This window comes from Pogoniulus pusillus, chromosome 21 (genome assembly GCF_015220805.1).
Source record: "Pogoniulus pusillus isolate bPogPus1 chromosome 21, bPogPus1.pri, whole genome shotgun sequence".
In the NCBI taxonomy this organism is placed as follows: domain Eukaryota; kingdom Metazoa; phylum Chordata; class Aves; order Piciformes; family Lybiidae; genus Pogoniulus; species Pogoniulus pusillus.
The window spans coordinates 23,135,886-23,160,556 of record NC_087284.1 but is presented as its reverse complement, the minus strand read 5'-3'; the positions used below and the strand labels follow the sequence as shown (position 1 = coordinate 23,160,556).

The following is a 24,671-nucleotide window of genomic DNA, read 5'->3' as shown; positions in this document are numbered from 1 at the left end:
GCGGGGCCAATGCGGACAGTGATCCCTTCCCCCGCCGCTGTCCCGGCGCCGACAGCTTCTCCGCAAGCGGCTGCGGGCTGCCCGAAAGCCGAGCCCGAGCCCGGGGTAACCTCTGCCGCCGGTGAGCTGCTCCCGGTGGGCTGCCGTAAGCCTGCCCGCTGCCAGCCCCCTCCCACCTAGGCTGGGCTCCGCCGTACCGGCTGCTCTGCCGGGACCCTCGGCAGCCTCCGGTGCAGCGGGATACATCCCCGAGCTCGGCATCGCTGCTTTGCCTTGGCTGTGCCCGGGCTCTGCCGGGACCCTCGGCGGACAAAGTGGACAGCGAGGGTCAGGGCCGCTCGGGCACAGCCGCTGCCAGTCTGTGGACAGTAGGGAAATGCACAGCCGCTGTGTGCCCGGGGCGCTGCTCCCCGGTGCCAGTAGAAGGCACCGTGCTCCTGGACTGGGTGTTTTCGGCAGAGGGTGCCAGGCTGAACTCCCCCTCCCCGCTCCCCTGCCACAGCGAGTTGCAGGTTGTCTGCAAGGCTTGAAACCCCTTCCCCCGCTGCCCGTTAGCTCTTGCCTGTCTCTTCAGGACATATCCGCAGCTGTGGCTCCAGCTTCCCGCCAGCCCTCACACCTTCTAATGCCTCTCTGGCATCCTGGCATCCATTCATCTTTTGTTTGATGTTTCCTTTCCCCCCACACCTCTACAGGAACTTCTGGCTGGTTCTGGCACCCGGCAGCGGTCCTGCCTCTCCCGGCAGAAGCAAAGCTGATACAGACGTGTTGGACCGGCTGACCCTCGGGGTGTCTTCCAGCCTGGCACCCTGCAACAGGCATTAATTAGGTCGCCACTTGCCTCTCCAGGCTGAAGCAGACGATGGAGCTGCTGCTTGGTGCCTTCTCTCCGACGGTGAATGGGGAACGCCAGGTCAGAGTGGATGAATGCTGCAGCCCCACGGCATCAGCGCTGCCCCTCTCAGTGGGTCTTCTCAGGCAGTTGTAGTGGCGCCACCTCTGTGTCCTGGGGAGGTTCACCCACACTGTGCTCACGTCCCCTCCTCCAGTGCCCACTGCTTGCATTGGGCGCACGATCTGGCGAGCTGCAAGGGCACAAACTCTCCCTGAGCTGTGGTTCCCAAGGCAGCACTGTGGGACTGCCAGTTCAGACCTCCCTGCTCATTTAATCCCATGTCCTGTTCTTCTGGCACACAAACCCACCGGGCCAGACACTCAATCTCCTGCTGTCCTCCGCAGCTCCACCTTGGCACTGCTCTCCATGGATCGCTCCCAAAGCCTGTGGAGCCGAGACAGGCACTGCAGCTCCAGACCCGAGTCTTAGCAGTGCTGAAAGACTGCTGGAAGCCACCTGCCCCACAGGTCCAGAGAACAGGGGCTCGGTCTGTGGTGCAAGGGACTTCAAGATCATGGAATGGTCTGGGAACGACCTGCAAGATCATGGAAGGGTCTGTGTTGGAAGGGACCCTCAAGACCAGACTGGTGTGGACATGGCCAAGCAGGGCATAGCTTTGACAGTCTGGTGCCAGGCTGCGGGGGGGCAGTGGCCAAGAGCCCTGCCAGAGGACGTCTGGGGCACTCCAAGCCGCCGGAGGGGCTGGAGCTCTCCATCTGAGGGACACAAAGGACGCAGAAAGGCTCTCTGCAGCCTGCCATGCCCACGGCTCCACTCAGGCTGTCACAGCCCTCGACGCAGAAGTAAGAGGCTTTGTTCAGAGCACTCTGCTCTGAAAGCCTCCTTCGGCGCCGCACTGAGAGCTGTCCCTGCAGCTTTTCTCCGCGGGAAGGCCAAAGAGCAGCAGGAGCAGCCCCGGACTCCTGCAGGCAGGCGGCCCCCAGCACTCGGTGGGCAGGAGCTCAGAGGGCTCCACGATTTGGGCCTTCTGAAAGGCTTCATTTCCTCGCTGACGTTTTCAGCCTCTCTTGAAGCTCCAGCAGAGCTCTCGAGGCGGATTTCAGGGCTGGGGAAGAGACTTTTGCTGACCTCAGTGCAGTGTTTGGTGGCAAATGTAATTTTCTGGCCTCAGATCCCCTTAGTGCCGAGCAGAAGATCATCAGGGGCAGGGGTGAGAAAGACCTCCGAGATCTTCATGCCCAGCCAGCAGGGCAGCGAGGTGCACCTCGGCACACCTCTGAGTCCTGGCAGCTCTGGATGTCAGCAGAGGGAGAGCTAAACCTTGTGGATGCAGCCCCCAGAGGAGGGTGGCTTGGAGGGGACATGGTTGCCTCACAAAGGCCAGCACAGCTCCTGCTGGCAGTGGGCCCAAAGCCAGGCTGGGAGGCTGCTCAGATGTGCCATGGGGGGTCTGAGGTGTGTCCAAGCAGTTGGCCAGTTGGGTGCTGCTGAGAGGCTTCTTGCCTGTGCCAGTGGCTGAGTGCAGCAGAAGACAGAACAAGGATCCTGCAGAGCAGAGCAGAAACAATGTGAGCACCAACCAGGGGCTTCTCTGCCACGGCCTGGTGCTGCCAAGAGCAGGACTGGTGTCCTGGCTACTTTGCTCAGCCCAAGCAGGAGCTGCCAGGGCACTCAGGGTGGCATGACCCCCTCGTGGGTGCCCACAGACACCAGTGGCATGATTGGTTAAAAATAAGGACTTTCAGACTTCCAGGTGAGTGCTGCTGGGGGGCACCAGTGGCAGGCGCGGCAAAAGAACCATTGCTGATGCCACCAGAGATGCTGTTCCTCAGCCACAGCCTGTGGGCAGCTGGAGAGGAGCAGCAGTGGCTGGCAGAGCGCAGGACCTCAGCCTCCCGTGGACAGCAGCAGTGCAGAGCACAGGGTCGAGGCTGCCAGGAGGCAGCAGAACTGCAGCCTGCAGAGCCCAGGGAACGACAGCTGCCAGGCAGAGCTGCAGCCTCCTTCTGTGCCACCCGGAGTGCTTTTGGAATGTGCCCTGGGAGCGTCCACTGGTCCTGCAGCTCAGCACCACCTGAGGGCCTTGGGGGAGCAGAGCTAAACCCAAACTACCCATGGGGGTGGGGACCACCTGCAGCACTGAATGCAGCCTGGTGCCACCCCCTGGCACCCACGCTTGGGGTATTGACCAGCTCTGAGAAGGTTCCAAACGTTTGCACCTGTGCCAAAGCTCGGAGAACACCAAAATACATCCCCAGCCCTGCACAGCTCCGTGCCCAGCAGGCAGGAGCCACCTCCTGGCAGCTGGGGAGGCTGCAGAGAAGCTGCTTTGGCACCCGGAGGCATCCTGGTGGTCCCTGGGGCTGAGTGCTGCCCGTGGCCGGGCAGTGCCACATTCCCCCTGGGGGATGCTGTCCAAGCAGCACCAGCCTGAGCAGCCTCCCCTGGCTCCTGCAGCTCCCTTTGGCGGGTGGCAGCAGCTGCTGCGTGCCAGGCAGCTGAGGGGCAGGATCCAGCAGCCCCGCGGGCTGCAGCCTCGGGCAGCCGCAGTGGAGCAGGAGCTCCACAGGGCCCCGAGCAGTGCCCACAGGCAGGAGTTTGCCCCAGGGAGCAGGGCACCTCCCGAGGCACTGCTGCTCTCCCCGGGCCGGGGCACGGTGCCCGTGGTGGGTGGGGCAGTGACAGCAGCCGAGGCCTACAAAACAAAGCCTTTATTAAAGGGAAGGACAAAATCTGCTCTGTGGGTCCGGTAGGAAACTGAATGTACAAAACTTTACAGCACGCTCCTGGCCGGGGGCTGAGGGCCTGGCTGGGCCCGGCCGTGCTGCCCCCCCCCAGGGCACCACCAGCTGGAGGTGCCCTCATGGCACTGCAGGTCACACGGGGGCTGTGCCACAGCTCTGCCGAGGGGAGCGGATGGGGGAGCTGGCAGCTGCTGCCCGCTGCGCACAGCCCGGGCCCGCCAGGTTAACCCTTTAGGCCCAAGAGCTCGTCTGGGTGGCACAGGCTGCCAGCTCAGCAGCTGCACGGCCCAGGCCACGCCATCTCCTCTGCCTGATGACCCACAGCCCAGGTGTGTTCAGCCACAGCCCTGGCGCCCCTGCAGAGCCCCCCTGGACTCTGGCATGGCACAGCCCCTGCCCAGCTCCCCCTCTGGGGGCTAAAACCGCAGAATCTGCTTCAGTAAAACCCCTCAGGAGAGCTCTGTGGAGCCACTGCCCCTGGGCACACAGCTGCCCCTGGGCACACAGCTGCCCCAGCACCCCCGGGGACAGCTCAGCTCCGGCTGGGCAGCAGCACGGGCAGGGCAGCTCCTCCTCACATGAAGTCGTTCAGCTCTGCCTCCAGCGCCGCTGCCATCTCATCGGCCTCGGAGCTGCTGCCCTCCTCATCCTCGTTGCTGGAGTCCTTGCTGGAGTCACTGCCACCATCCTCCTCCTCCAGCTTGCGCTTGTGGCCCCTGCAGCTACGGCACAAAGTGTGGCCATGAGCCCAAGGGCCAGTGAGTGGTCTCGGCCCTCTGCTCAGCCCTCACCTCCAAGCCTGCCTCCAGCTCTGCTGCCCCCAGCAGCAGCAGGAGGAGGGCACAGAGCTGCTGGGGAGAGGCCAGAGGAGGCCACAGAGATGCTGGCAGGGCTGGAGCAGCTCTGCTGTGAGCACAGGCTGAGGGAGCTGGGGGGGTGCAGGCTGCAGAGGAGAAGGCTCCAGGGGCACCTCAGAGCTGCTGCCAGTAGCTGGAGGGGCTCGAGGAGAGCTGGGGAGGGACCTCTGACAAGGGCTGGGAGTTCCAGGAGAGGGGACAATGGCTCTGTTCTGGTTAGGAAAGACCTCCAGGATCATGGACCCCAAGCATCCAACCATTCCCCTGGGCTGGGGTGAGGCTGGGGTCTCCCCAGCTCTCTTCCTGTCACCCCAGCACCTCTGCTGGAGGCTCCCAGGAGGTGCTCAGAATTCTTCTGACTTCAGGTGGCTTCTGCAGCTGTGACCTCACAGTGCTGACACCACAGCTCACCAATGAGGGCCAGCACAGCACTCCTGACCTGGAGCTCTGCTGCAGAAGCAGGAGGAGATCAGAGCTATGCCCACCCACTGCCCTTCCCTCAATGCTCTGAGATCTGTCTGAAGCCCTCTCCTCCAGCCAGCCCCAGAGCTGCAGCCAGCAGGACCCTGTCAGGGTGCCCAAGTGTCCCCAGGCAGAGGTGAGCAGCACTGGTGCAGAGCCCCTACCTGGGCACGCTGCCTGTTGAGCTCCTCCCACTGGCTGCTGCTGACGACGATGATGATGATGATCCAGGCCTCTGCTCTGCTTTCATCCCCAGGGGCTCTGCTGTGCCAGGCTCTGGTTTCTCTCCTTCCTCTTCTGCCTTTTTTTTCTCACTGTCACTCTCATCACTGCCTTCTCCCAGGATGTCATCCACCTGCCAGGGCAGGGCCAGGACAGCCCCTCTCAGCCTCCCACCACCACTGGGCAGCTCTCAGCTCAGCAGCAGCCACAGGCTGCACCTGGCCTGGGCCTGCTCCGTCACACTGCAAACTGGCCCCGGGGCACCTCCTGGGACAGCTCTGGGTACATTCTGCTCCGGGTAAGCACACCTGGGCTGGTCTAGCTTCAGCTGCTGAGGGCCCAGCCAAGACGTGGGTGGGCTGGAAGGGGTCTCCAGAGATCATCCAGCCCAATCCCTGCCAGGGCTGGGCCACCAGAACACAACCAGCTGTGCTGTGGAGCCATGGCCTCAGCAGGGCACAGGAGAGGGGATGGAGGATCTGCCCTGCTCTGTTGGCCACCCTCCTGCTCAGTCAGCTCCTGCTGCCCTCCAAGAGGCATCCTGGAACGCTGCTGCTTTACTGGAACTGCACTCTGGAGCTCCCCAGCAGCGCTGGACCTCTGCCTGCTGCCTGCCCTGCAGTGCTGCCAGGGACAGCTCCGAGTGCCCCTGGCTGGCTGCCTTCTGCCGTCACCTGGGGCCCGTGCCTGAGCTCGGCAGAACCCAAACAGGCCTGGGAGCCAGCAGGGTTTGTCTTTGCCCTTGGTGGCTGGCACCGTGTGGGCAGGGCCTCGAGTCTGAACACCTCTGCAGGCTGCAGGAGGGGACCCAGCGTGGAGAAAGGACCACAGCAGAGTGCTGGCAAGGACACAGGGGACCAGTGCCTGTCCCCAAGGCAGCCCTTGGCCTTGGCACTCTCTTGATGGCCAGGGCAGTGCCCAGGCACGAGGGTGGCATCTAAAGGGAAAGGGGCCCTGAGGGACAGGGGACAAGCAGCTAAAGCTCCCTGCGCAGCCAGCACAAGGCACAGGGCTAAAGGAGTCCCCTGGGGTCTGCAGAGAGCAGAGCAGCAAAGCCCAGGGCAGGGCAGGGCCAGGGCCCAGGAGGCAGCTGGGTGACAAGGCACAGCACCCTGCGAGGAGCTCCACTTGGCACTGGCCCAGCTGCAGAAGGTCCTCTCCAAAGGTCAGAGATCCATGCAGTGTGCCCAGGCTCTTCTCCTTGTCCATGCTCCCCTGTGCCCATCACCCCCCGTGCCCAGCTCACCTCCCTGTCCATGCTCTCCAGGTCCTCCTTGCAGAGGGTATAGAGGGGCATGGTCTCGGAGAGGCTGGGCTGCCGCTTGCGCCGGGAGGGGCCTGGCTGCTCCTCGGCCTCCCCTGCCGGCAGCTCGTCCTCCTCGAACAGCTGCTGCTGGTGCGGCTGCACCACCCTGCGGAGGGCACCGAGATGCTTGCTTTACAGAGGAGCCTGCCAACGGGGCCGGGCTGCACAGGGCGCTGTGCCCCCACCAGCTGCCAGCGCCGCTGCCTCTGCAGCCTGCCCCCACTGCTGCCTGCAGGGCACCACCAAACCACCACTCAAAGCAGCAGCCGCAGGGGCAGCACTGCACCTCCCACACTGCAGGGCTGCTGCCGAGTGCAGCTCATCCCTCCCTTGGCACATCAGTCAGACAGCTCTGCTGTGGAACAGAGGTGCCCTGCCATCTGCCCAGACTCTGCCCCAGCTGATGCCCCTGGCTCTGCCTTGAGTCTCTCCTCTAACAGGTCCCCACAATGCCAACGGGCTGAGGGGTGGGCACAGCTCTGCACAGAGCCAATGGGTTCAGGGGTGGGAACAGCTCTGCACTGTAGCTGCTGGCACCAAGGCAGAGCCAACAGCACCCCTTGCTCTCCCCAGAGCACGACATGAGGCACTGCCAGGCCCCATCGGGCTGGGTGCCCCCTGTGCTGCTCACACAGCTCTGCTCTGCTCCCTCCCAGCTCCACTGAGAGCCCAGCTGGAAGCTGCCCAGCTCCCGGTGCTGTCCCTGCTGCTCTACCCACAGCCCAGAGGCTGCAGCACGACTCAGACCTCGCCCACACAGCCGCAGAGGAGCTGGGAAGGTGATGCCTGCACGGGCAGGAGGCTCAGACCCCTCTGCTGACAGCAGCAAGCAAGCTGGGAGCAGAAAAAGCCCAGAGAAAGATGACAGCGATGGGAAAAGGGAGCTGAAGAGAGGGGGAAGGGAGCAGCAGGATGAGAAGGGACAACACAGAGACAGCCTCTCCAGGGACACAGTGCAGGAGCGCAGAGGCAGGAACTGGGAACCGGGCACTAGGCTGTGGCTGCTTGGGAACCTGAGCTGTGCTGGAGCAGCTCTGCAGCCTTGGGCAGAGGCTTTGTGTCACCTTCCCAGAGCCAGAGAATGGTCAGGCTGGAGGGGAGCTCAGAGCTGCTCTGCTCCAACCTCCTGCCATGGGCAGGGACTTCTCAGCTGCACTCAGCTGCCCAAGGCCTCATCCAGCCTGGCCTGCAACACCCCAGGCAGGAGGCAGCCACAGCCTCCCTGGGCAGCCTGTGCCAGGCTCTCAGCAGCCTCACCCTGCACAGCTTCTGCCTCAGCTCCACTCTCAGCCTGCTCTGCCTCAGCTCCAAACCATTGCCCTTGGCCTGGCTCAGAGCCCCTCAGCACAAGTCCCTCTGCAGCCTTCCTGCAGGAGCCCTTCAGGCCCTGGCAGCAGCTCTGAGCTGCCCCTGGAGCCTTCTCCTCTGCAGGCTGCACCCCCCCAGCTCCCTCAGCCTGTGCTCACAGCAGAGCTGCTCCAGCCCTGCCAGCACCTTGGTGGCCTCCTCTGGCCTCTCCCCAGCAGCTCTGTGCCCTACTTCTGCTGCTGCTGGGGGCAGCAGAGCTGGAGGCAGGCTGGGAGGTGAGGGCTGAGCAGAGCAGAGCCAAGGGGCACAATGCCCTCTCCTACCCTCTGCCCACACTGCTCTGGCTGCAGCCCAGACCCTGGCTGCCTGCTGGGCTGCAGGAGGGCACTGCTGGCTCCTGGGTAGCTGCTCAGCACCCAACACCCCCAAGGCTCTTTCTTCAGGGCTGCTCCCAGCCCTCTCTGCCCCCAGCCTGGATTGGTGCCTGGGCTTGGCCTGACCCAGGTGCAGGACCCTGCTCTTGGCCTGACTGAACCTCCTAGAGCTGGCACTGTGCCACTTCTCAAGCCTGTCAAGACTCCTCTGGATGCCATCCCTGCCCTCCAGAGTCCAGCAGCTCACAGCTTGGGGTCAGCTGCTGAGGCTGCCTCAGTGCCTATGTCCCTGAAGCTGGAAGCTTCCCCAGCAGTGCAGCCAGCAAGGCCCGCTCAGCTGGTGGGCACTGGGGTGAGCTGGAGCCACTGTGGCTGCACCAAAGGCAGCACTGCTGACCATAGCCAGAGCCTGGGCTGCACCTGAGAGCCGCAGGGTGCTACCTCCTCCTCCTCCTCAGCGTCTGCAGCCAGAGACCTCAGGGCTGTTAGCTGGCACTCAGTCACACCTAATGAGCCTCTAATGAACGCTGTTAGCTGCAGCCCTCTTCAGCACTCAGAAGACAGCTCCTGGCCTGGCTGCAGAGGAAGGTCTGCTGGACACAAGGCAGCTGCCCCCTCTCCTGCCCTCCCGCTCCAGTGCCCAAGTGGTTTCTTCTTAGCTGGCAGCAGCACCTGCCCCCCAGCACCCTGCCTTCCCTTCGGCTGCTCTCTCGTTCACACCCGTGCCTTGGTTTGCTCCTCAGGAAGCAGCCGAGGCTCCCAGCAGATGCCCACTGCCCACGGAGGGGCTGGCCGCGAGTGCCGCAGCAGGCAGCAGGGCTGCGGCATGCTCTGGCTGGCTGCAGGTACCTGAAGGAGGAGTGCTCGCCGTGGCCTGGCAGGGTGATGGCAGCAGCTGGAGCCTGCAGGAACAGGGCCTGGCCCGAGGGCTGGGCACCCTTCCTGATCAGCTTGCCCGTGGTGGGGTCGTAGAGGCGCAGCTCAGGGCTGGGCTGGGCCCTGGGGTGGATGGGTGTGGGGTGGAACAGAGCGGTCTGGAAGGTGCTGTGAGCCTCCGGGAAGCTGGCAGGGCTGTTCTCCCTGGGGCAGAGGGCAGGAGAGAGGCTTCGGTCACGGCTCAGCTTGGAAGGGACCTCGGAGATCATCCACTCCAACCCCCTGCCGTGGGCAGGACCCCTCCCATCAAGGCCCAAGGCCTCATCCAGCCTGGCCTGGGACACCCCCGGAGGAGACAGCCACGGCCTCCTTGGGCAGCCCCTGCAGAGTGACCCACCCAGCACACGACAAAATGGCTTTGGAGATGTCAGCAGGGGGTGGGCTGGCTGGAAGGGACCTCGCAGAGCACGCACGGCCAGCTCCCGGCACGGCCCTGCCCACCCACCTGTGCGTCTTGATGTAGTCATCCCGCAGGGGGAAGAGCTGCTCCTCCACCTTGTCCCAGCGCTCCAGGCAGCTCCACAGCCAGTCAGGGTTCACCACGTGGAGGTCCTTGCAGTCCTGAGCTTGCCTCACCTTCTCTGTGCCTGTGGCACAGCCAAGCACCACATGGCAATGCCCACCCGCAGCAGACAGCACCCAGCACCCCCCGGCCAGCAGGGCAAGTGGGCAAGGGTGGGTGTGCACTGAACTGCTCAGAGCGCTGGCACCACGGAAGCAGTGCCCTAGAGCCAACCCACAGGAGACACCTCTGCTCCCCGTGCTGCCCCTGCACGTGCTCCAGGAGGGGTAAGGCCTTCAGCAGCCTGGGCTGGAGGAGGGTTGGAACGGGATGGGGCTTGGAACTGGGTGATCCTGAAGGTCCCCTCCAACCCAGACAACACCCACAGCCCTTCCTTCACCCACCCAGCAGGTCACCTTGACATCTGAGCCCCCTGCTGCCGCACTGCACAGCAGGGCCCAGCTGCTGAAGCTGCTGCTGCACACCTCAGCAGGGGGTGGGCACAGCACACGGCATCAGAGCTGCCTTGGTGACGCCTGCCCCGGATGGCTCGGTTGAGCAAAGCCCAGCAGCTTCGGCAGAGGCTCAGGAAGAGCCACCCCTGGCTGCCAGCCACAGCCTTGGCATCAGGCAGCTGTGGGGTGCCTGGGAGCAGCCATGGGTGGCAGGGCCCAGCCATCAGCTGTGCCCACACTCACCGCTCCTGGCAGCGATCAGGTGCGTGGCCTTGTCGGGGGCGTTGGCACTCAGGACCAGGTTCTTGACGATCTTGGCGCCCAGGGCCGTGGCGTGGTAGTGCTCCCTCGTCTTCTCCATGGGGAAGTTGGTGGGGTAGAGGCCGCTGAAGAGGATGGTGACGTCGGCCAGCACCTTGCTCTTGAGCTCGGGCACGATCTTCCTGATGTCGGGCGCCTCGGGGCTCTCCCGGCGCAGGTACCGGTCGTACTTGCTGTAGTAGTCGCTGTGCACCCGCGCCAGGATCTCCTCCAGGTAGATCAGGTGGTCGTCGTCGTCGGTGTCGTCCTCCTCGTCCTCCTCCTCCACGCTCTGGTCCAGGGACTCGCCCATGGTGATGCCGGACTGCTCGCTGTTCTGGGACTCGGTCTCGGCCTCCTTCCTGTCGGCGCAGCCGTTGCCCAGCTCGCCCAGGCTCTCCTGCTCGCTCTCCTCCTGCGCCTCGGGCTCGGTGCCCGCCTGCCCGCTCTGGGGGGGCAGCGCCTGCGGCTCCCCCGTGTGGTTCCCCAGCCCCTGCCCCTGCTCCTGCTCGGGCCCTTCTCTGCCCGTCTGCGGGAGCTCTTTGTCTCCCCTGCAGCTCCTCCTGTCCTCGCTGCCAGCGTCGGAGGAGGCCGGGGGTGCCCTGCCGCCGTCCGTGCCAGCCTCGCTCTCGCTGTCGCTGGACAGCTCAAAGTCCAAGTCGTTGGCTCTGGCCTGGCTCTGCTGCTCCTCTGCCGCTCCCTGCGCCTGTTCGGAGGCCTCCTGAGGAGGTGCTGCGCTGCTCCGCCCGGCCCTGCCCTCGCTGCACACCCTCTGCTCGCTGCCACCGCACAGGGAGTCCTGAGCACCCAGGGCACCTCCCGACTCCACCTCCCAGTCAGGGGTGTCCCTGCCCGCAGAGCCGCTGCCGTTGGCCGAGCAGGCGTCCCTCGGAGCCCTCTTCAGCCCATTGCTGTGCTCCTGCAGGCACACAGCACTCCGCACCTCCTCCCCGTCCTTGGCTGCTGCCAGCGGCTCCAGGGCCTCCGCTCTCGGCGAGTGGTTTGCTGCGGACAGGAGGGAGGGAAGGAAGGAGACATGGACAGGGCTGCTCGGCTCGGGGCAGGCTTCTCTGGGCTGGGACCTTTCTCTGGTTGGGCTTTGTTGTTGTTGTTTCCTTTGTTTAGGCTTTTTTTGCTTGCTTGTTTAGCAAACTTAAGCACAACTTTATTCCCCTTCCCCTTCAAGACAGAGCTTGCAGAAGCAGCCAGGCCTCACCACGCCTAGAGAGCATACCTGGGCTTTCAAAGATACTGCAGGTGCCAAGGCCTACTACAGACCCCCAGCAGCTTCCTTCACGAACTTCCACAGCTTTCCCTTATTTCCCAGTTTTCAAACCCCAGATAAGTGGATCTGAACAGCTGAGAAACTGCAGCTCTGAGCAGCACCAAGACGCTGTTCAGGGAGAAGCTCTCAGCTCTGAGCAGCAGCAAGACGCTGCTGAGGGTTCACTCGAGATCCTGCTGGGATGCCAGACACAAGGTCAAAGGCTCAAAGGGCAGAGCACTGGCTTTAAGGTGGGACAAGGGCTGCGGTGCCTTGTCTGGAGAAGGGGAGGCACTGCCCCCTTCTCTTGCCCTTGAACAATCTGCAGTGCTGGCAGGCCAGCTCTCAGCCACCTGCTGTGGCTGCCCAGCAGAAAGCTGTCAGCAAGAGCAGCCTAGCTCCACTGAGCTGCTTGGCCTGGGGCTGCAGGAGCCCTTTCCACCACACGGAGCAGAGCCCACCACTGTGGTGCCATCCCCCGCACCTCAGCACGGACGGGAGCTGAGAAGCAGCCTGCACCTCACAGTTACCTTTCTTCTTCTTCTCCTGGAGCTCCCTGGAGCCAGGAGGGGCATTGATGTCCCCTATGCCCTGGAAGTAGACATACTTCTTCACAGTGATCAGGTTGGGGGCAAACTTCCAGACATCCTCTCGGTCATCGATGATGCAAACCATGGAGTCCCCACAGGGGAAGAGGTCCCTAGAGACACAGCAGGGCAGAGACTGGAGGCAGCCTTGGAAAGCAGAGCAGGGGGTGATGGGGCTCTGCTTTAGGAGCTCTGCAAGGCATGGCTGTGCCTGACAGCCTGCTCGGGTGGGAGGTGTCCCTGCCCATGACAGGGGGCGGAATTGGATGGGCTTGAAGGTCCCTTCCAACCCAACCCATTCCATGGCTCTATGATCTCTGAGGTCACTTCCAACTCAACCCACTCTATGATTCTGTGACCTCTGAGGTCCCTTCCCCCCCAGCCCACACCATGCTCCCGTGAGATGTGATTCACTCATCACAAGAGCACTCAGCAGAAGTGCAAACACCACCAGCACAGAAGACCTCCAGCAGACGAGCTGCTCTCCTGAGGCAGAGGTGACTTGAGGGGCAGACACAGCCATGTCCAGCACAGAGAGCAGTGCCCCTGGTGCTCGGCAGAGGTGCGCCCCTGCTGCCCTGTTTGCAAGCCCAGGCCCCACAGACCCACCTGAGGTTCCCTGTCTTGGAGAAGGGGTCAATGCACTCATCCCGCGACAGGATCCGGTGGGAGAAAAGCTTCTTCTCAGGGTCCAGAAAGCCTTGGGAGAGAGGAAAGATGCCCAGGTTAGTGCTCAGGGGCTCCCTGCATCATCTGCAGCTCAAGGCACAGGCAAGAGGCAGCCTCCAGGGGAAGCTGAGTCGGGTGGATCAGGAACTGCTGCAGCAGGACCAAAGGTAAGAATCCCACCTGGGCTCCTTCCAAGGCAGCAGGCACGTGGGGCTAAGCTGGTGAGGCTGGCAGAGCTGTAGCAGGAGGTGCCTAAAGGGACTGCTGCCACTTCCACCCCTCCCTAGAGCTGGAAGCTCTCCTGAGCTCATTTTGCCCTGGGGCTGCAGGGGAGTCTGCAAGAGCTGGCAATGTGCTGCAGTGTGTGGGCACAGCAGGCAAAGCTGCAGCTCCTGCCCTGGCACCTTCTAGCTCAGGCCTCTCCCAACTCCATTCCACATAACCAACACCTCCTGAGCTCCTCAGGAGGGGCTGGGCCGGAGTGACTTCTCTGACTGCACTTCTCAGTGCCGCAAGGGGAGCTGTGCCACAGCCAGCCGGATGCCACAGCCAAGGAGCACCTGGCTGCACTGGCACAGGGACCTGCTTCTGAGCCCCTGCCAGCAGCTCCACCTGCAACAGCAGGTCAGAGAAGCTGGCACTTCAGGTGCTCAGCTGGAATGCCTGCCTGAACTGGCACTGCAGCTGGCATCAGCCTCCCTGCCCTCCTGGAGAGCATGAAGGCAGAGGGCGGTGGGCACCGAGCTAGGCAAAGGTTGCTCTGAACCCCTGTCCTGGGCCCTCCTGTCCTTCCCTTGCCCCAGTGCCACCTCACAGCCAGCAGCAGAGCGCAGCACGCTCCGGGCTCTGAGGGGCAGCTTTGTCTTTCTAGCAGCTTCCAGGTGTAAGCAGGAGAAACTTTGTCCCTGCGAGGGTGCTGGAGGCCTAGAGGAGGCTGCCCAGATTGTGGAGTCTCCTGTGCAGACATTCCAAACCTACATGGCTGTGTCCCTGTGTGCCCTGCCCTGGGTGACCCTGCTCTGGCAGGGGGTTGGGCTGGATGATCTCCAGAGGTCCCTTCCAGCCCTGCCACGCTGTGGTTCTGTGACCTGCACAGAACCCAGGCCCAGCTCCTTGCAGAAAGCCCAGCCCCAGCCCCAGCTGGGTCTCCAAAGGAACAAAGAGCACACAGGCTGCAGCCACTGCCTGTGGCAGCCTGGTCCTGAGGGCCCTGTGAGCAGTGGGGACCTGGAGCAGCTCAGAGCTCATCACGGCAAGGACATTCCGAGTTAAGGACAGAGGTTCAACCTTAACTCACCCGACTACGCTTAACAATTGCTGCAAGCTGGTGAAGCATCCCTGGGGGGGGCCCTGGCAGACCTAGGCATAATGAATTGAGACAATTAGCTGCAGGCAGAGAGGGCTGAACACACACAGAGAGGCTGCATACAGCCGGGAGCCTCCTGCTCACCCCTTGAGGAGGCAGGGACCTGGGCTGGGCTGGGCAGAGAACGGGACCAAAGGGAGCTCAGGGACCATCTGCTCCAACCTCCTGCCACGGGCAGGGACCTCTCAGCTGCACTCAGCTGCCCAAGGCCTCATCCAGCCTAGCCTTGAATAGGCAGGAGGCAGCCACAGCCTCCCTGGACAGCCTGTGCCAGGCTCTCAGCACCCTCACCCTGCACAGCTTCTGCCTCAGCTCCACTCTCAGCCTGCTCTGCCTCAGCTCCAAACCACTGCCCTTGGCCTGGCTCAGAGCCCCTCAGCACAAGTCCCTCTGCAGCCTTCCTGCAGGAGCCCTTCAGGCCCTGGCAGCAGCTCTGAGCTGCCCCTGGAGCCTTCTCCTCTGCAGGCTGCACCCCCCCAGCTCCCTCAGCCTGTGCTCACAGCAGAGCTGCTCCAGCCCTGCCAGCACCTTGGTGGCCTCCTCTGGCTGGAGGCAGGCTGGGAAGTAAGGTCTGAGCAGTGCAGAGCCCCGGGGCACAATGCCCTCTCCTACCCTCTGCCCACACTGCTCTGGCTGCAGTCCAGCCCCTGGCTGCCTGCTGGGCTGCAGGAGGGCACTGCAGGACACCTTTGGATGCTGCTGACTCATCACTGACTGAAAGAACCCTACAGAGCAGTGGCCTCAGCCCAGGCCTCCTCTCCAAGCTGCCTCTGAGCCTCCCCAGAGTGACTTTACAGTGCCAGTGAGCTCAGAGTGGGTCAGCCCCTAGGAGAGGCTGGGCACTGCCTCAGAGCTGTGGGGAGTGGCACAGAGCCCAGCTGGAGGCCTGTGGCCAGAGCTGCTCCTCGGGGCTGCTCCTCAGGGCTCAGGGCTGGGACCTGCTCTGTTCAATGCCTTCATCAGTGGCCTGGGCGAGGGGACTGAGGGGGCCCTCAGCAAGCTCTCTGGAAGCAGACTGGGCTGTGACTGACACCTCTCAGGCTGTGCTGGCACCATGAGACCTGTACAGGCTGAGGGCTGGGTGAGGAATCTCACGAGGCTTGGCAAAAGTAACTGCAGAGCCCTGCCCTGGGGAGGAACCAGCACTGCCCAGGGGTGACCTGCTGGGGAGCAGCTCCACGGAGAGACCTTGGAGTGCTGGTGGGCAGCAAGGGCTGCATGGCACAGCCATGGGCACCTGTGCCCAAGAGGGCCAAGGGCAGCCTGGGGTGCATGAAGTGTGTGGCCAGCAGGGCAAGGGAGGGTCTCCTGCTCCTCTGCTCTACCCTGGTCAGGCTGCATCTGGAGTGTTGTGTCCAGGTCTATGCTCCCCAGTTCAAGAGGGGCAGGGAACTGCCGGAGAGCTCAGGGGAGGCTGTGAGGATGTTGAAGGGCCTGGGACAGCTGTGTGAGGAGGAGAGGCTGAGAGCCCTGGGGCTGGGCAGCCTGGGGAGGAGAAGGCTGAGAGGGGACCTGAGCAGTGGTTACAGAGAGCTGAGGGGTGGGGGGCAAGAAGCAGGTTCCAGGCTCTGCTCAGTGGTGCCCAGAGACAGCACAAGGAACAGTGGGCACAAACTGGGACCCAGGAGCTGCCACTTCAGCATGAGGAGAAACTCCTGTGGTGTGAGGGTGCTGGAGCCTGGAGCAGGCTGCCCAGAGAGGCTCTGGAGTCTCCTGCTCTGGGCACTTTGCATGTGTTCTGTATGCCCTGCTCTGGCAGGGGCTTGGGCTGGAAGACCTCCATAGGTCCTTTCCCAACCCCTAACATCTGTGATACCTGCTGCCTGCTCAACCCAAAGCTCAGTGGCACTGTCTCCCACACCCAGCAGCCGAGAGGAACTCCAGCAGCCACGACGCAGGGAAGCACACTGGAGGCAGTGCAGCACCCTGGAGCCACTTAACCACACTGGAGGCAGTGCAGCACCCTGGAGCCACTTAACCACACTGGAGGCAGTGCAGCACCCTGGAGCCACTTAACCACACTGGAGGCAGTGCAGCACCCTGGAGCCACTTAACCACACTGGAGGCAGTGCAGCACTCTGCCTTTAGGCAGCAGAGGGTAAAGCCTGCAGTAAAAACTGACCACAATGATTCCGGGGAAGAGGAACACTGCAGGAGGCTGCAGAGGATCAAAGCCAAACCTGATGCCCACCAGCAGCCTGCACCACACCAGCCTGGAGAGGCGTCAGGCCCGGAGCTCTACAGCAGGGTAGATGGAGCTTAGAGATGGCAGGCAGCTGGCATGGCACGATGCCACCCCTCTGTGTGAAGGAAAAGCCTTCCAGGAGGTGGGAGCAAGAGCTCAGACTTGGCAGGGTAAGAGAGGACATGTGTGGGGGAGCTGAGGACTCCCTGAGCCAGCAGGGTGTTCACCCAAGCCCTCCCTGTTCCTGCAATGAAGGACGTGTGGTGCCTGTGCCTAGCCCTCCCTCTGGCAGCCAGCAGCGCCACCCGGAGTGCGCGGGGGGCACTGCCCGCACACTGCTCACTGCGCCCTGCTGGCAGAGGGCAGGATGCGGCCCCCAGGCTGCCCCAGCTCTGCCTCTATGCCACATTTTCAGCTGCCAGAAGATCCTGCTGGGCTCCCGAGAAGGCCCTGAGCAAGCCCTGCCCGACCCGGGGAGCTGCTGCAGGGGGAGCTGCTGCAGGGGGAGCTGCTGCAGGGGGAGCTGCTGCAGGGGGAGCTGCTGCAGCCAAACCTCCTCTGGTGGAAGCACTCAGCAGCCCCAGAGCTGCCATGCTGGGGCTGTGTGTGTCTGCTCCACAGGACTGCCCCAAGCAGGGTGGGGAGAACTGGAAGGGACCTCTGGAGCTCACCCAGGCCAAGCACCCTGCCAAGGCAGGGTCACCCAGGGCAGATTGCACAGGACAGTGCCCAGGAGGGTTTGGAATGGCTTCAGAGATGGAGACTGCAGCATCCCTCTGGGCAGCCTGCCCCAGGGCTCCAGCACCCTTCAATTCCAGAGGTTCCTCCTCATGTTCAGATAAGCTTTCAATGGCCCAGTCTGTGCCCAATGCCCCTTGTCCTCTCACTGGGCACCACTGAACACAGCCTGGTGCCTGCCACCCTCCTGACCCCCACCCTAGAGGCACTGATCAGATGCCCCTCGGGCAGCTCCTCTCCAGGCTTGACGGCCCCAGCCAGTCAGCTCCAGACATTCTAGAGATGTTCCAGCCCCCACAACACCTCCACAGGCCTTTGCTGTCCCCCCTCCAGCAGTTCCCTGTCCCTCCTGCACTGGGGAGCCCAGAGCTGGCCACAGCACTCCAGCTGTGCCCTCACCAGAGCAGAAGAACCTCCCTCAGCCTGTCTGTGACTCCCATGCTGCTGTCGACAGAACTGCTGCTGTATGCTCCTCAGGCAGCTGATGCTGCAGAGCAGTGCCAGGCCCCACCAGCCTAACCACTCAGGAGCCTCTGCTGCCAGGCCAGGAGCTGCCTCTGATCCTCCAGCAGGGAGGCAGCTCAGGAGAAACAAGGAAGTGTGATGGGAACAGAGACATCAGGAAGAGATCTACAGCCATGGGACCAACGGCTCTATGGGGCTGGGACCTGAGCTCCACAGGGCAGGGGCCTGGGCTGCATGGGGCCCTGAGCTCTACAGTGCTTTGACAGCACCCCAAGAAGGCTGCTTCGGTTTATGTTCCTGCAACCCTCCGCACCCTGGGCAGCTGCAGGAAGGGCAGGGCAGGGCGCAGGCCAGAGGGCAAGGCCGAGGGGGCAGGGCAGAGGGCGCAGGGCCGAGTGCAGGGGCAGGGCAGAGGGCGCAGGGCCGAGCGCAGGGCAGGGGCAGGGCAGGGGCAGGGGCAGGGCTAGGGGCAGGGGCAGGGCTGGGCGCAGGGGCAGGGCTGGGCGCAGGGGCAGGGGCAGGGGCAGGGCTGGGCGCAGGGGCAGGGCCGGGCGCAGGCGCAGGGGCAGGGGCGGGCGCAGGGGCAGGGGCGGGCGCAGGGCAGGGGCAGGGGCGGGCGCAGGGGCAGGGCCGGGCCGGGCACTGACCGGCGATGGTGTGCGCGTAGAGCCTGCTGCCGAAGGTGAAGACGTGCAGCTCGTACAGCTTGGCGATCTTCTCCAGGAACTCCTTGCAGTGCGGCCGCAGCCGCGTGTGCAGCATCGGCTCCCCCCGGCCCAGCTGGAAGTGGAAGATGCCCTGCGGGACGGCAGCCGCCTTGGCATCGCCAGAACGCCGCCCAGAAGGGCCCTCCTGCCAGCCCTGGGCTCGGGCAGCCTTTGTCCGTAGCGGGGATGTGGAGGAATAAAGCCCCCAGCTGGTTTCTGCTCGGAGCCAGGCACGGAGCTCTCCACACGCAGGCAGCTGCACTGGGCAGGAGCTGCTGCCTGAGGCATTCAAATCCTCGCTAATGGAAACTAACCTGGAGAGCAGCAGCTGGGGACACCTGTCCTGGACTCATGGAATGGTTGGGAGAGACCTTAAAGATCACAGAATCCTAGAATGGCCCAGGCTGGGAGTGACCTCGGAGCTCATCTCCAACCTCCTGCCACAGGCAGGGACCTCTCAGCTGCACTCAGCTGCCCAAGGCCTCATCCAGCCTAGCCTTGAATAGGCAGGAGGCAGCCACAGCCTCCCTGGACAGCCTGTGCCAGGCTCTCAGCACCCTCACCCTGCACAGCTTCTGCCTCAGCTCCACTCTCAGCCTGCTCTGCCTCAGCTCCAAACCATTGCCCTTGGCCTGGCTCAGAGCCCCTCAGCACAAGTCCCTCTGCAGCCTTCCTGCAGGAGCCCTTCAGGCCCTGGCAGCAGCTCTGAGCTGCCCCTGGAGCCTTCTCCTCTGCAGCCTGCACCCCCCCAGCTCCCTCAGCCTGTGCTCACAGCAGAGCTGCTCCAGCCCTGCCAGCATCTCTGTGGCCTCCTCTGGGCTCTCTCTGCAGCAGCTCTGTGCTCTCCTGCTGCTGCTGCTGGGGACAGCAGAGCTGGAGGCAGGCTTGGAGGTGAGGTCTGAGCAGAGCAGAGCCAAGGGGCACAATGCCCTCTCCTGCCCTCTGCCCACACCAACATCCCAAGGCCACAGGCCCTTGGCCATTCAGTGACTGAAACTGAACAGCAACAGCCAAAAAGAGGTCACTGAAGGAAGAACCCCCCCCAGGGCCACTGGAGCGCAAAGGCCTCGTCCCTAAGTCCCCAGCTTGTGCAGGAAGTGAAGCACAGCTTGACCCCGCCCCTGCCCGGCCGGAAAGTGGCACCAAGCCCTCACCTTGTTGGACATCTGCTGGCAGTGCTGCTCCGTGGTGTGGATGAGTGTCTGGTCCAGGTCCACCATCAGCACCAGCTTGCGGTTGCGGTGCAGGCGCTGCTGGTCCTCCCTGCCCAGCTGCTCCGCTTGCTGCGACACAACAGCGCGGCTGAGGCTGGCGCGCAGGACCCGGAGCGCTGCTGCGGCACTGTGGGCAGCAGGTCTGACACGCACAACCCCCCAGGCCCTGCAGCACCAAACGCATGGACTCGGCACAGCTAACCCGGCAGGGAAGCAGCCACCAAGTTAGCTACAGGCCAGGTGGCTGGCGCCGTGGGGAGCAGTGGGGCACCCATCTCGAGGGGAGGAGATTTCAAAGCCACTGCAAGCCCTGAAGGCATCTCAGGTGAGCTCTCCACAGGCACTACAGCAGTGATGTTCTCAGGCTCCCAGAGCTCACTGTCACCACTCCAAGGCAGTCTGCATCAGGGCACTTGCAGAGCTGGGCTACGGATGCCCAGCACCCAGCTCCTCCAAGCCAAGCTCTGTGAGCAGCTCCCAAGGTGGAGCTCCTTGGCTGTGCAGCAGGCTGAAAGTGTGGTGAGGCTCACCTCAGAGCTGACCTTCAGTTCGGGCACGCTGTGGACCATGGACACAGTTGCTGTGGACAGTGGCAGGTTCTGCTTCCCGTTCCTGCTGCGTATCCTGCTCAGCAAAGGAAGAGCAGCATCAGGAGAGCAGCAGCTGAGGGGAGCTGCACATCCCCAGGCCCCAGCTGAGCTCGCTGCAAGCCCTTCCCAGGCTTTCCTGGGATGCCAGCAGCAGAGCAGCATTTGGATGTGACTGCAGCCAAAGCTCAGATCAGGCACTCAGAGCAGGGAAATCAGCCACAGAATGGCAGGGTTGGAAGGGACCTCTGGAGATCACCACTCCAGCCTGCCTGGCACAGCAGGACCTGCAGGAGTCTCCAGTCCTGCCTCCTGCTCTGGTGCCCCGAGCTGTGGCTGTCTGAGTTTGACTGAGCTGAGACACACAAAGGTTATTAGGTATGGAGACACTCAGGCACTGATCGTAGAGTGGCAACATGCTGGGGGCTCTGGGGGGAGAGGTGAACAGACAAGGGGCAGGCCATGGGGGGCCAACAGCAGAGAAGGTAATGTGAGGCCATGGGAGCACTGAGAGCTCTGTCTAGAGGCACAGCTCCTGGCTGCCATCTGTCCCCATGCTGCCTGGGCTGCTGTCTCCTTCACCCTGCCTTGCCCTAAGGCTGCCAAGGTCTGTATCTGCATGGTCTGCACTGCTGTGTTTAGCTTACCTGCAGAAGTACAACTCTGCTTTCTGTCTTGCCAGAGGCTGAGCTGTAGTGAATTTGCTCTCTGGGGCAGATTTTGAAGGAGGGATCCACTCTAACCCATAACACCAGCGGGAGGAGGGAACAGAGGTGCTGGGGAGAGGCCAGAGGAGGCCACCAAGGTGCTGGCAGGGCTGGAGCAGCTCTGCTGTGAGCACAGGCTGAGGGAGCTGGGGGGGGGTGCAGGCTGCAGAGGAGAAGGCTCCAGGGGCAGCTCAGAGCTGCTGCCAGGGCCTGAAGGGCTCCTGCAGGAAGGCTGCAGAGGGACTTGTGCTGAGGGGCTCTGAGCCAGGCCAAGGGCAATGGTTTGGAGCTGAGGCAGAAGCTGTGCAGGGTGAGGGTGCTGAGAGCCTGGCACAGGCTGCCCAGGGAGGCTGTGGCTGCCTCCTGCCTATTCAAGGCCAGGCTGGATGAGGCCTTGGGCAGCTGAGTGCAGCTGAGAGGTGTCCCATGGCAGGAGGCTGGAGACGATCCCTGAGGTCCCTCCTGCCCTGGTGACTCTATCATCCTGTGACTCTACCATCCCCCCTCTCACTCTCCTCAGGCTGGCACTCTGGGCAGCTCCACACCTGGGGCTCATTTCTAGGTGCAGCTGAAAGGTTGTCGCCCAGCCAGGCTCTCTGGCAGTGCCCTCTGGCCAGCTGCTCCCTGCCAGTGCCTGCAAGCTTCTGCCCTGCAGCCTTGGCTCAGAACAGAGACACAGGGAGGGAGACGAGGGAAGGAGGAGCTTGGGTCCCGCAGCAGCAGGAGGAAGCACAGCACTTACTGGGTCAGGTCCTGGCCACACTCTGCACAGAGCCCCTTCATCACCACGGGGTGGCTGCATCCCTCCAGCCTCACCAGGACACCCCTGGAAGAGACAGAGGTGCTCCAGTAACTGCTGCCTTCCCCTGTAGCTTGGCAGAGGGCAGGGCAGTGCTCCTGCACTTCTGCCCGGGGCTGCGCCGCCCGCGTCTGGGCTCTTAACCGGGGGAGGGCGCCAGGCAGTCAAGCGACGCCAGAGCGCTGCCAGCTCCTAGCCCCAGCGCGGCACAGCGACCGGGACAGGGCTGGGGTCAGCAGCAGCTGATGGTCAGCGAGGGACAGCCACCTGGGACGTGCTGCAGAGCTGCTGGCCCCCAGCTGCTGGCCCCCAGGTCGCGCATCTCCCACCTCTGGGCCTCAGCTTTCCTTGCAGAGTGCCCCAGGGCTCAGCAGGAAAGCCTGAAAGACACCAGCCCAGAGGTGCCGTGGAAGTGAGCTGCAGTGATGCCACACGCAGAGGGCTCAGCAGCCAGGCACTGCAGCACTCAGTGACTGGCAGAAGTGAGCACCTCGTAGTCAGTGGCCACCAGCTCATCAGTGCCAATACTGATTGTCTAACCAGCAGTTATCTATCGGTGGCTACCATCTAACCACAATTGCCCTGTTTACCTGCCAGTGCCTCCATCTATCAGTGCTTGCTACCTCATCAGTAGTTATTACTACTTACCAATCAATACCTAGTCCTAGTCAGTAATTACCTATTAACGCTTCTCTAATCATTAATTACCCACCAGTGACCACCTCTCAATGCTTCTCTAACCAGTAGCTACCTATCACTATTCCTCTGACCAGTAACTACCTACCAGCATTTCTTCCCCAGCTGTCTCAGCCTTGCCAGCTCCCAGCTGACCCAAAGCAGCACTGGCACCAACCTGCTGCTTGCTCTGAGCACAGCCAGCCCTGTACTGCTGCTCCTCCAGCCCCTCACCAGCTCCTTCCCTTTCCCAACCCTCCTGGGGTTGGTTTTCCTCCCTGGTGCACCGCAGGTAACTTCACCTCCCACCCAGCACTGCCTAGATGAGGTTCATCACCTGCTTGGCATCTCAAAGGGTTAGTCAGACTCTGGCTTTAGGGTGGTTCAAGCCTGACCCAGTCACAGGCTGGACCTTTGTAGCTGCTGCTGTTCTTGCCTGAGGCCAAAGGCCCTTTCCAAGCACCCCCAGTCGCAGATGGGTTCAGTGATCTGCCAGCAGGAGAGCTGCAAAGCAAACCTGCTGCCAGCCAGGGGAGCTTGAAGTGCAGGGCAGAGGCCCTGTTCAGGAGCTAGGCAGGAACCGAAATCAGCCAAGCCTCGTCTGAGCCAGGCAGAGCCCTGGGTCGGTGCCGGAGAACCTCCCCCAGCTGCTCGCCTACTCTCCGGGAAGCAGGACCCCGACTGGTTTGCGGTGCAGATGAAGACCCCCGCCAGGACCGGCAGCGCTGCCTGCCACTGCTCTGCCCACCGCAGCACAGCCCCGCGGAGAAGCAGCAGAAGCGACCTTTGCTAGCCGAGGTCTGCAGCCGAGCTGCCGGACTGCGCGGCCGGAGTCCCGCCCGGGGCGGCAGCGACCTGCGGAGAAGCCTCAACACCTCGAGGCAGAGCTCACAGCCACCGTCCCAGCCCCGAAACCAGCGAAGGGACCACGATCTCCGACCGCCTCCGGCTCCTCCTGGCACGGCTGCCTCCCGCGGGCTCGCCGGAGCGGAAGGGCTCCGCCAAGCCGCGGCACGCACGGCTCCAAGGACCGCTGGACGGGACGGCGGAGCTCCTGGCGGGGACAAGGCTGCTGCTACACGCCAGTGACCCCGGAGAGCCCCGAAACAAGCAACGGGGACGCGAGTGCCGGTCCCACGGACAGCATGGCTCCGGCGAGTTCGGGTGTACCGCGACGCGCCCTTCCGGGCGCCCGGCAGGTCCGCCGTGGCGGGCGGAGACGCCAGAGCCCGGTCCGGCCCTGCTGAAGAACCGCGATCCCCGCACCCGGTGACAGCCTCCTGGGCTGCTCGCCCCGGCCCCGCACTCACCCGGGCGCGATGACCTGTCCGGGCCGCGCACACAGCTCCCGCACCACGCCGGGCCGCTCCGCCTTCAGCTTGCGCTCTGGGCCCGTCCGCTGCGGCCGGCTGCTGGCGCCGCTGGAGGCCGGCGGCGGGGCGGCAGGGCCGGCGGCGGGGCGCGGGGCGGGCGGCAGCGGCGCGCACAGCGCCAGCACCGACCCGATCTGCACCGCCGTCCCCACCGACACCTTCCACTCCAGCAGCCGCAGCGGCCGCGGGCCCGGCGCCCGGATCTCTGTTATCGCTCCCGCCGGGCCCTCCGCGCCGGCCTCGCCGCCCCTCTCCGGCGGCTCCTGCATGGCTCCGGCGCGGGGCGGAGGGGCGGGTGCGTCACTGCGGCCCGGCAGCGGGGCCGGAGCCTGCGCACCGCGGGCAGTCGGGGCCGCCCCGGCAGGCACCGGGCGCGGGGTCACGGCGCTCTGCGCAGGCGCGGGCTGCCGGCCGCGCTTAAAGGCGCAGGCGAGCCGGCCCCGGCCCGCGGTGGCGGCGGCGCTGAGGAGGAGGAGGGCGGCGAGGAAAGGCAAGAAGCGGAGGCAGCCTCCGCCGCGCCTCTGCCGCGCCTCTGCCGCGCCTCTGCCGCGCCTCTGCCGCGCCTCTGCCGCGCTCCGGGGCCGCTCCGGGGCCGCTCCGGGGCCGCGGGGCGCGCGGGAACTACGGCTGCCGGCAGGGGTCATGAGGGGCCGCGCAGGGCACGCCGGGAGCGGAAGTGCTGCCCGGCCGGCGGGCGGGAAAGGCGCGGCCTGGCTGCGCCCCCGGCACTCGGCACCGCCGGCGGCCGCCAAGGGACAGCGGCGAGGAGCTGCCCGCGGCTTCGCTGCCTGCAGCTGGAGTGGGAGCTACGCGCAGCTGGGCCGGGAGCTGCCCGCGGCTTCGCTGCCTGCAGCTGGAGTGGGAGCTACGCGCAGCTGGGCCGGGAGCTGCCCGCGGCGTGGGCGCCCGCAGCTCGTCCGGGAGCCGCGCAGCTGGGCCGGCAGCCGCGCCGCTCGGGTAGTCGAAGCCTTAGCTCAAAGCCGTGAAGCACGGCGCGGGTGGCCCTGGCTGGC

The 24,671-nt window shown here is 64.2% G+C and overlaps 1 protein-coding gene across 1 annotated transcript; it reads right to left on the bottom strand.

Annotated features, from left to right (window-relative positions):
- Positions 1-3,552: 3,552 nt before the first annotated feature.
- On the bottom strand, positions 3,553-23,733 carry CTDP1 (CTD phosphatase subunit 1). Its single transcript, XM_064161254.1, has 13 exons — positions 23,596-23,733; positions 21,554-21,637; positions 20,048-20,141; positions 19,458-19,586; positions 18,244-18,394; positions 12,783-12,873; positions 12,117-12,286; positions 10,266-11,327; positions 9,511-9,652; positions 8,979-9,209; positions 6,388-6,553; positions 5,084-5,274; positions 3,553-4,322 (listed from the first exon to the last, which is right to left on the bottom strand). Exons 2-13 carry the CDS (start codon positions 21,592-21,594, stop codon positions 4,175-4,177), a joined length of 2,616 nt encoding a protein of 871 aa, XP_064017324.1. The 5' UTR covers positions 21,595-21,637; positions 23,596-23,733; the 3' UTR covers positions 3,553-4,174.
- Positions 23,734-24,671: the final 938 nt, after the last annotated feature.